The sequence below is a fragment of the Beta vulgaris genome, chromosome 9 (assembly GCF_026745355.1).
Source record: "Beta vulgaris subsp. vulgaris cultivar EL10 chromosome 9, EL10.2, whole genome shotgun sequence".
Taxonomy (NCBI): Eukaryota; Viridiplantae; Streptophyta; class Magnoliopsida; order Caryophyllales; family Amaranthaceae; genus Beta; species Beta vulgaris.
In genome coordinates this window covers 49,383,534-49,394,628 of record NC_079210.1, presented here as the reverse complement: position 1 = coordinate 49,394,628, position 11,095 = coordinate 49,383,534, and the positions used below count along the sequence as shown (strand labels likewise).

Sequence of the window (11,095 nt, the reverse complement as noted above, 5' to 3'; positions counted from 1 at the left end):
TCCTCTTCTTTCATAATTCCCGATGATTAATGTCGACGTCTTTTTTCAACAACTTTTTCTTCTTCTTCTTCACCTATCGATTGAGAAATCAACTAAGCAATGGTGGATCTTCATTGGGGCAGGCCTGAGCTTGGCCCTTCGTAGGTTTTTTTTTAAAAAAAAATTAAGCCTTGTAGTTTAGAGCCCAAAATCCAGCATACAAAAATAAGTTATATGGCATCATAATATGTTATTTTGGAAAAATCTGGCCCTCTATAGCAAATCTTTCAAGATCCGACACTGCAACTAAGCATATAATTGCACCATAGGACGCTTAGACCTGTGGAGAGGCGTCTGTCACAGGCGACATACCACAGGTGTGAGGAGTCCTTGAGGTCACTGAAAAATGTGAACTTGACGCTAGATTTTTTGAGGTTGTTGTCTATTGTTGCTTATTGTCGGAGAATTTATATAAATAAGCGTCGGGAAAGGGTTGAGAGAGGGTGAGAGATGATAGGGAATGAAAGTGGTGATCGAGAAATATGGGGGACGACTTATATGTATTTAGGACGTTGGTAAATAATAACTAGCGCAGTGTGTTTAGTTATTCATTAGAATAATGGACTCAACTCTAGTGACTAATAACCTACTCGTATTTGAATATGGGGTGAAATTGATGATCCATAACCAACTCGTAGTTGACCCGAGATTAATGATAAACTAATTTGACATAATATTCTACGACTTGAATCCGATCAATGACTCGTCTAGATGAGCTTAAGTAATCTTGAAATTCTACTAGTTGAACTCAAGATTTAAATTGAGTACTCAAGAAAACTCCAACCCATTAACAACTCGACACAACTCATTATTGACAACACATAACCCCATTTTACATGACCCTTTGTTCACTCGACAAGTTTATTGTCTCGATTCGCTGTTCGTCAAACCTGTTAATTGACTCGACACATTGCTCAGTCGACCTAATAATTGCCTTAACCCGTGATAGATCTCATAATTTAATTTTAGCCACCATCCCACTCGTTCTTTTCTCACCTATACACTCTTGCATGATTACTAACAAGTATTGTGTGTCTTCCTTCTATTTTCATCTTTTCCTTTAACTTCTCTCCAACTTTTCGTTTAAGAAAATAGATAAAGGAAAATATATATTACAATTGCATATTCCATTTATTTTTTCCATAAACCAAAGAGAGTCTTGGACAAAAATTCTAATGTTAAAAATACTAATTCATATTCACAATATGCATATATTAGTTACTATTTTCTTGAAAATTTCCTAAAACGACACCCATTTATTTTCCTAGAAACTCACAAAAAATTCTATCAGTTTCTCCTATTTTTATAAAAAAAAACAATTATTATACGAAGAATCCAAATCAACATCTCTAATTGTCTCTAGAGATGGCTAACAGTGCGGGACAATCCAGCCCATCCAGCCAAGCCCGCCTCTTGGGCTGTTTGAGTTAAGCCTAGTCCAGCCCAACTCGAACCATGGAATTGGTGGTTGGACCGTGGGCTAGATTTTTTGAGCCCAACCCTCGAAAGCTTGCTACTAAAATCTCCCAACCCGGTCGACGAAACCGATCCGTGCCCAGCCCAAGTAATTATTTAACCAAACTGTGTATATATTAATCAAAATGTATATATTTTAATCAAATTGCATATATTATAATTCAATCAAATTCAAAAACAATGAAATTATTCATTAATATTAATACTTATGCTTCCTCCGTTTCAAAATAGATGCTACATTGTTGACTTTTTCACTATTCATGAATGAGGTTTGACCATGCATTATTTACTATTAGGTAAAATCAAATGTTATAATGTAATATGTTGTTGGTTTGCTTAATGTATATTTCAGAAAATCAAAATTTTATACTTTACTCTAATACATAATTAAAGATATTAGTAGTCAAAGTAGTGCCTCGACAATCGTTTTAGTCAACAATGTACCATCTATTTTGAAACGGAGGAAGTATATATTTTAGTTAATTTTCATAATTTTATGTAACTATAATAAATGATTATATAACTTTGAAAAAAAAAATCATGTCGTCCCGCTGGTCCCACGAACCGTCAGAACCGTTTTCTGAACCGTGAAAATGGTAACACACTGGTGTGGGCCAAGATTTTTCAGCCCATGGACCAGCCCACCCAAACCGTGAATTTCACGTTCCGATCCTGAGCGGTGAAATTCTCATCCCGACCTACTATAATCCATGAACCAGCCCGCCCAACCCGCACCAATAGCCATCTCTAATTGTCTCCTTCCATAGACCATGTAGATGTTCTAAATATTTCGAGTTTTAATCCATGAACCGAATATAACTTAGGATAATCCCCTACATTATTTTCATGTGCACAAGTTGGTGATAGCATTCCCCACCAACCTTGACCATATATGAAAAACACAAAAAGTCCAAATATACACCCTATTATACAACTACGTGTAACTATGTGCCCAAGTGCTGGGCCATAAGATATTTGTGATAGATTTGGATTCACCCAACAAACACTAAACTAATAATCATGCATGAGAGAAGAAAAAAAAAACTGGCTTTTCGAAACCAAAAGAGCCATATTAAAAATTTCATCCTTAGCCACAAAAAAAAAAAACGCCATCTTCACCACATCTACACACCACTATATAAACACACATTTTGTGCATTCATGAACATAAAAACATTTCTGGAAAAAAAACACTCCCTACTCTCAAAAAAGAAAAAAACACCCATAAAAGCGGTTGAACAAGGTCAAAAAGCTACTTAGGAAACGCGGCAACTCGAAGCATACATCAATATTTAGAAAGAAAAAACATACAAAAAATGGGAGGAATGATGCTTAAAGAAGTTGAGATGTGTGTAGGATTAATGAGATTAGGGTTAGAATTTATGGTTGTTTTTGCTGATGCTGTGAAGACTGTTGTACATCGAAATTTAGATGCAGATGATGTGCAATTACCAGCTCAAGAACGTATTAATCTTAATTACAATTACCAAATTCCTTTCCCTTACCCTGGTATTCTTCCTTGATTAATTAATTATACCATTGTATATAATGAGAAGTGTTGTTACTTTGTACAAAAACAAAAGAACACATAAAGATGTTTATGTTGTTCTTCTTTTTGTTTTAGTTTTTTTATTCATACAATTTTGAGTTTTGTTGTTGTTTTGAGGAAATATGATTAGTGTTGTTGATTACTACTTGTGATTTGTTTGATCACAGTTTTGATTAATTGATATTAATTTTCCAGGCTCTTTTGCTTAAACTTTTGTGTTGTTGTTGTCCATAATTAAGTTTTTCTTGTAGTCTTTAATTTCGATATTTTGTTGCACCTTTTGTTTTGTAACACTTCTACAAAAAGAAAACAATCGAGTAGTTTAGATTTAATCAGACTAGGACTAATCTGGATTCAAGAGAAAAACAAGTGTTGTTGCATTTCTAGGACTCAACTCGAGAATTCTAGTTAAGAACTTAAGATTGAACAACCGTCGTACCAATTGATTTAAACAACCATCTTAAGATGGACTCAACTCGAGTACGTTCTTTCTTGTTCGGCCCTAACATATCCACCTACGATCAGTTTGATTAGTAGTCATAAATGACGGTAGCAAGAAGTTATATTGTTAATGATTATGGTAATGAAACTTATCATAAAATATGAATTTTCCTTTATATATTTCCAAACATAATACCACATTTCCAAGTGGTACTGGGTGGTAATAAGATTTTAGGAAGAAATTGGATATTTTGGGATCAAGTAGCTTTACCAAGGTAATGATGCGATATTTCCTTTATAAATTTACACTATAATGCATTACTATTACCATAATTTATGACATCTAACCAAACAGATCATTAGTAGTGGTGATTAACCAATGGATCAACCTATTAATGACAAGTTTAATTACTACTACAAGAAATTGTTTGCAAAAATATACTTTCTCACTTTCATAATAAGTGAAACATATGGGCACAAGATTTAATGAACATCACCTTCAAAAGCCAAAAGTCATAAATACCTTTTTACATTATCAAAAGGATGAGAGAATAAAGCAAATCACACAAGTTTGTGATGAGTACTCTTGTCATTTTGTCACTTTCTTTTTTCCATGTAAGTATGTTTCACTTATTTTGAAACGTTCTAAAATAGTAAATCTTTCACTTATTATGAAAGGGAGGAAGTAGTTTAATTTGTTGCGACCACGGCGGTGGTCGAGACGGTGGTGGCCGGTGGTTGAGGCAGAGGAGGGGGAGGACGTGGCAGGTGGGTCCATTGATTGCCAATCCACAGCTTAAAAAGTGTGTACTTTTTGGTTAGGTGGGACAGTGCAAACTCATGCATCATAAGCTGAGTAGACATGGTAGTGGAATTCTAAATTTTGACGACGACTATTTCGTGGTCTTACCATTGTCTTTAAGAGAAGTTTTGAATATTTTTAGTTGTATTCGGATGCTAATCAATGTGCATTATTCAAATGCCACTAACGTAACGCGTATCTTATCTTAGCTTTACTAATCTAGATTTAGATGAATATATTATACCATGAGAATAATATTTTAAACAACATTATTGCAAACAATAATGTATGTTATTACTTTTTATTGAACAATAATTCTTAACGTTGGTCCCCCTAAAAGTTGATCAATATGTTTATTCTACTGGTTTGATTGAGACACAAAGGAATATTTAAACTATTGAATCAAATTGATTAGTGAGGTCAAAGGTTTATAAAATTATTAGTCTAAAATTGCAACCTCCGTAGCTTTGATGAAAAACGGTAGGACTTAGGGCCGAGCAAAAATTCTGGATTCTTGGACCTAGCCGGGTCTGGACCCGTTTCAATGAGTCCGGGTCTAACAAGGGAGACCCTATTGCATAAGGTTTCAAGTTTGGATAGTATTTTTCGGACCCGATACTTGATGGGTACCTAGTATATCCAGTTTTGGGTCTGGGTATCCGGTGGAACTGCTTTTATGACCAGGTATCCGGTACATTGAATTGGTTTTTGGCATATGTGAGGTGGTCATATGGCCCAAATATAATTAAGTAAAAAGTTAGTAGGCTTTTAGGCCCATTTAATTGTTTTTTGAATTTTATAGCTCAATCGGTTCATTTTATATGATGTTAAATTAACAATCGGGTACACAGTTGTAATTCTGGGTCCAAAAATTTAGTACCCGATTGGACCAGTTCCAATTTCGTATTTTGGGACCCGTCGGTTGAACATCGGGGTCTACGAAATTCCATCAGATACGCGATTATGCTCATACGTATATATATGAAATCTCGAAGTTTAAATAGCAATAGACATCATTCAAATAGTATTAAAGGTCAAAATATTTGAGTCAATATTAAGTTAAATATCTCCTTTTCTCTAAGAATAATTTAGATATGCACCATAATCTATTAACCATATAACCCAATTTCATGAACTTAGATACACAAGTCACAAGCCATCACTAAAGGTCCTAATGAGGGAACTTATCTTTCAGTATCTTAATCACAAAATAATTGAACTAACAGGCCTATATCAACATCATATAAGTATAAACTACACCATTAAGGCAACTTGTCCCTACATTTGTCAAAATGGACATAATTTTTGGCATATGATCTTATTAATTAGTCATTCCTCTTGAAAAGCTCTACAAGCTAAGCTTATGGGTTTCAACAGTGTCTGCTTTAATGTTACAATTAAGGAATCCTTAAATCATTATCAACGTCGTTATGAAATTACACAGGGTGGTCCTTTTTCTCCCTATTTATATGAATGTCTTGTTTCCTGTGTTGGTGATTGCAGAGAACATTCACGAAGGCCTAGCAATCTCACATCAGTTATTTGTTGACGTCTTGACAATATATTTTATAGGGCCACTTCTTGTTTACGCTACTTTTTAAGTAACTTTTTAACTCAAATAGTAACTGCGACTTTTTTTATAAATCAACTAGAGTCCAAATCCCCCCTCGAAAATTAATTTACGCTTTTTGTATCCCTGCCTATTTTAGTTTGACTCTTCATTTCACCTTAAGTATACATGTTGGATACTTGATACTCGGACACGGATGGAACACTTGGACACTTCGTTTTGGGCCCAAAAAATCGAAGAAGTTTCGAAAAATAACCGAGTCGGACACTTAAACAAATACCCATGTTACATATAGGTACCCGAGTCCGAGCAACATAGATCCCTTATATACTTACCGCTAACCTATAACTACTATTTTGTCAGCATTTGGGCAAATTTGACATATTCTAATGAGCTACAGTACTACGCGTAAAGGGAAATGTTCATATTAGCGCGAGGGCAGCCAGCCAGAGTCAGATCTTTAGTTAAGTTTTGCTTTCTCCCAACAAAGAAAACTTAAGTTGTACTACATTCACAAACAATTAGTAAATCTGAATACTTGTGCAAATTTTATTAACAAGACATTGTAAGGAACAATATTGCTGTCCCAATAAACATGAATAAAACATTGTAACTTGTAAACAACAAAATTTTAACTACAATCATGAACAAATAGACTGTATTCTTACTGATTGTTGAACATTCTTCAAGGAAGTTTGACATATTTTCTGCCGAATGTGTTGCAATTCTGAGGAAGGAAACAATCAGGAAAAGTCCCGGGCAATACTCAGCAAATGAGTGAAAAGTTGTATGGGCTGAGATAGCATGACCATGTGATCTGAAGAACTTATTTTGAAAATTCTGTTTGGGGGATTTTTCTCAACAGTCCAATTTACAACATCTTCTGTCAAAATCTTGTCTTCCTCAGCATAAATCAGAACTCTGGCCACTGATCCATATTTTGCTTTCGAAAGGATCAGTCCGTCTACACTGACCAGCCGTCTTGACCTTACCAACATTGTTGCCAGCGCTACATCCTGTCAATAGACAATATGTACACAAATGGCTCAGTATATCAATGCACACATCAGATAGGTGTGTGCTAAATAGGTCAGTTCAGTCCAGTTTCAGGTCGATCAATCTAACTTTTCGAGATGTGTTTTTAGGTACCAACTTTCAACAGCTTTCACAATTTTCTTTTTTTTGAAGGCCAACTGTATGTTAGCCAATTTTAGTATTTGGGTTCAAAGTGAATCTTTGAAATGAATTTCATGGATATGAAGAATTCAAGTCAATATTAGTCGAGTTTTTACTGAGTCGGATTTTCAGACAAGTCCATTTTTGGCAGGCTATATACATGGCAGAAGAAACCGCGCAATTATAGAGATGTTGCTGCATACCTCAGGAGGACTGTATTGGAAAACTACTTGTGAAATGAACTTAGGACCGAATATAAATGTTGTTGGAGGATTGTTGGGACCTTCATCATATGTAAATTTGTTGTCCAGTGCATGAGCCACTCTACCCATCACCTGCATTACATTATTGAAAAAGTTAAAGATTCAGTAATCTAAATTTCATGTCAATCATCATATTTGGATTTCACCACATACAAACCTTTTTAGCAATAACAGAATAATTGAGTGCAGGACCAGGCATTGCAGAACTTAAGAAAACACCGACAGAAACCTTCTCCGGAAAATGTTCCATTGCCTGAGATATGACAGCCCCACCTGAACTATGACCAACTAGAATTACCCTCTGATGTGAGGGAATGGATTCCATTATATCCATCAACGGCTTAGAATAATCTGAGAAAGACCGAACATCAGTAGCATGCAAAAGATTGATGCCAGAAGCAGCTAAATCAATAGGTGTGACCATATGTCCAGCAGATTTTAGTAGTGGTACTAGTTTGTACCAAGACCATGCTCCGAAACAAGACCCATGAACGAGCACAAAATGCTTCGAGACATCTTGGTTATGCTGAGGAGTTTGCTCTGTAGATGCAGAGATAGCAGCAAAGTAGAGAAACAGGATGAGGGTAGCTGCTGAAATTGCATCTAACTTTGTTTTCTCCATGGAATATCTGGAATTTTTTCTCAGGTTGTATTTGGTTAGCCCAACAATCTGGAGGATTATATGTGTAATATTTTTTTGATAAGTGTCTTCTTTGTGGCCAGTAATGTAAATGATTCCTGAGCAGAAAATTAGATTTTTATTTTTGGTTCTCTGGGAGTTTAGTAAACTATATCAACAGCCTCAAACATACGGCTTATACATGAGAACAAAAGAAAAGGTCCTTTTCGTATTAAACACAAAAAACCAATACAGAAATTTGTCAGCATAAACAAACCATGCTAGAATAGTAGAATCTAGATGATGAAGATTACAGACCCAACATCGAAATTCCAGGGAGCATAACATAACACAACAGAATATATTGATTATGAAAAGAGGCCAGATTTATGCATCCTAAATTCCATAACCTTGCATTGCTCTCAAATTCCGTTATGTTTCACAATTTGACTATTTATCTAATGTTACTACTTACCTAATTGACAGTTAAGCCCATTTCGCGGAGTTATACGATCTTCCAGGAGAATCTATGAACAAACTATCACCACAAGGAGAATATATAAACTACATTTTACATTGAAAATATTTTACATCCAACCAAACGGAACCTAAATCACAATTTATTTTCCGGGAGTTCAGAAGTTTTCAGCAAGACTGCTGAAGAACAATAGATCAACAAAGATGTTATTGAAAGTTATTTACTTCTTACTGATATTAGCAACCTCATTATTACAAGTTACTTTCTAGAGGTCTTCTTCAACTATTCTGAAATGAAAAATTTGGATATTTTCAACATCGAGCTTTTTGAAGTCACTGAGCCTTCTTGTAGTATAGAATTTCCCATAGTTATATTCCCTGTACTTAGCAGAGTTCTGCTCGTCAATCAGCTCGTCGAAAGGCTTAACCATAACATAGTGTGACGGATTAAAGAAGAATGGAATTGATAATCTCTCTTTCTCAGAATTCACTTTCACTCTATGTTCCACACTCTCGTACTTGTCATTGCTCCAAACCTGCGTTAAACACATTGCAGCATTACCATTGCATTTTGGAGGACTGAATGTGGAGCAATGAATCACTTCTTAAGTTCTTCTAACTCATTGAATTCGGGTAAGAAGAAAGAACTAACCTGAATTACATCTCCGACATTGATGATATAAGCATCTGGTATGGGTTTTACAAGGATCCATGCTCCATCAGTTTTTCGCTTGACTTCTAGTCCTCCGACATCATCTTGTGCAAGAACAGTTAAGGCACCAGAGTCCTTGTGAGGCCCAACTCCGAGAGCCAGGTCAGGGAAGGGACAAGGTGGATAGTAATTGATACGAACAAAGGACGTGTGGTCCTTGAAACAATCACTGAGACGATCTGCAGGGATGCTTAAGCTCAATGCAATAAGCTCCAACAACTTGAATGATAGTTTCATCATTTCTTGAGTGTATTCTTCACAGGCCTCCCTGGTTGAGTACCCAAATTCAGTAAAAATGCTGACCACTAAATTGAAAGCCAATGCAATATACAGAAGCAAGAAACGAACACAGACCGAAATGCAAACCTGAATAAGATCCAACATGGAAAGTAGCGAAAGAGAATTGATCATACTTAGATTTCAACCATATATATCCTGCTCAATCTCAATATGAGATGATGCTTATCAAATTTATAAAGTTACCAAATCTATCAAGTATCAACCACATAAATCATTGAGCAAAAAGTGCAACAAAGTCATTTTTTCGAGCCTGATACTCAATTTTAGGATATTTAGACATACAAAAATAAGTTCCCATCTCAAATCAATGTCACATAATTCCCTAATCCCCCTGCAAATCACGATCCAAAAAACACAAATCATGGTCGATTTTTTCACCTATTTTTGGCCCATTTTAGGCGAACAGCGAATTGAAAAAGCGGATCATATAGTGAATTATGTTAGACTGTCTCAAACAATCCCAACACATCCTGTCCCCAAAGGATTTCCCATTAGCTTTTCTTCAAAGTCAAAATTTATCAACTTTGAAGGTACAGGTGATTTCTTTTAGATACAAGGAAGAACAGAAATGAAGATACCAGTAAATATTTTTTTCTTTTTTTGAGTTAGGCCAGGTAATTATACTTATTCCAAGGTTTGATTACTTATTCATTATAACAAAAAACAATCTCAAAGTTGGATAGAGAGGTAGAAATTTCTCGAACGAAGTACCTGAAATCAGGAGGACAGTCAGGCCACTGATTCCTGAGTTCCTTAATCTCTTCATCTCCAATCACATGTGAAGCAGGAACCAAAGTTGGATCTTCAACAGTAAAATCAAAAATCTCTTTCCAATCCCTAACATTCTTAGTATGATCAGAATCATAATATCCCAAGGGATTTTCTTCATCTCTCCTCACTTTCTTCTTCTCTTCCAAGGGCAACCCAAAGAATTTCCTCGCCGCCAACTCCACTTTCTCTCTAATCTCCAAAGGCACACCATGATTTACCACTTGGAAAAAACCCCATTTCTCACATGCTTCCTTTATCTCTCCTATCACTGCATCACTTGCAGAAGAGATGTCAATCACTGGGATTTCGTTGGCTTCGACGATAGAGCTGGGATTTGATCTGTATTCACTGGGTTGAATGAAATCTGGATTTACATCCCCCATCACTACCAAAACCTTTAACCTTGTTGATTTTCACTAATTTTGGATGCTTAATACATATATTCTCATTAATAACGATGAGTAACAGTTAAATTTGAATGATTTTGGCTATTTCCCACTTACCCCTGTTTTTGGGTTATGTGGGTGTTTCATGTGCCATGAATTTGGAATTTTCTGGGTGCTGAACTGCTGATGTACCCTGATTCTGTCTGTCTTTAGATGTCAGCAATATTAGGCAGATTTGTCTTGTTTTGCTGCAGTGAAATAGATAAAATTTGGCCTGCAAAAAATGTAACTTTAACAAACAACTTATATTCGGAAAATGACAGCATATTAAACTAGAACGCAATAGTAATAATACTATACAACATTAAACGATCAGTAGAAGAAAAAAACTCAATAAATATGATTTTGTTCAATTTCATTCAGCAGTAAAGGAAACTACTTTTAACAATATATACTGAACCAAAGTTCAATTCATATTATTAAAACCAACTCCATGGATGGGAACTAGACCATA

At 35.4% G+C, this 11,095-nt stretch overlaps 2 protein-coding genes across 2 annotated transcripts; both read right to left on the bottom strand.

The window, feature by feature from the left end:
• Positions 1–6,402: 6,402 nt before the first annotated feature.
• Positions 6,403–8,335, bottom strand: LOC104904450 (methyl jasmonate esterase 1). Its single transcript, XM_010692698.4, has 3 exons — positions 7,474–8,335; positions 7,257–7,388; positions 6,403–6,893 (listed from the first exon to the last, which is right to left on the bottom strand). The coding sequence occupies exons 1-3, from the start codon at positions 7,936–7,938 to the stop codon at positions 6,621–6,623; spliced, it is 870 nt and encodes a 289-aa protein (XP_010691000.1). The 5' UTR covers positions 7,939–8,335; the 3' UTR covers positions 6,403–6,620.
• A 141-nt stretch (positions 8,336–8,476) lies between these two features.
• LOC104904449 (jasmonate-induced oxygenase 2) lies at positions 8,477–10,841 on the bottom strand. Its single transcript, XM_010692697.4, has 3 exons — positions 10,136–10,841; positions 9,065–9,392; positions 8,477–8,948 (listed from the first exon to the last, which is right to left on the bottom strand). The coding sequence occupies exons 1-3, from the start codon at positions 10,576–10,578 to the stop codon at positions 8,679–8,681; spliced, it is 1,041 nt and encodes a 346-aa protein (XP_010690999.1). The 5' UTR covers positions 10,579–10,841; the 3' UTR covers positions 8,477–8,678.
• Between the last annotated feature and the right edge of the window lie 254 nt (positions 10,842–11,095).

Excerpts from the sequence above, each read along its gene's own strand:
- LOC104904450 (XM_010692698.4), bottom strand. The coding sequence starts at position 7,938 with ATGGAGAAAACAAAGTTAGATGCAATTTCAGCAGCTACCCTCATCCTG. Across the intron at positions 7,389-7,473 it reads ATTCTGTTATTGCTAAAAAG|GTGATGGGTAGAGTGGCTCA; the intron begins GTTTGTATGTGG and ends AATGTAATGCAG. Across the intron at positions 6,894-7,256 it reads TCCAATACAGTCCTCCTGAG|GATGTAGCGCTGGCAACAAT; the intron begins GTATGCAGCAAC and ends GTCTATTGACAG.
- LOC104904449 (XM_010692697.4), bottom strand. The coding sequence starts at position 10,578 with ATGGGGGATGTAAATCCAGATTTCATTCAACCCAGTGAATACAGATCA. Across the intron at positions 9,393-10,135 it reads GACTGTCCTCCTGATTTCAG|GGAGGCCTGTGAAGAATACA; the intron begins GTACTTCGTTCG and ends GTACTCAACCAG. Across the intron at positions 8,949-9,064 it reads ATGTCGGAGATGTAATTCAG|GTTTGGAGCAATGACAAGTA; the intron begins GTTAGTTCTTTC and ends TGTTTAACGCAG.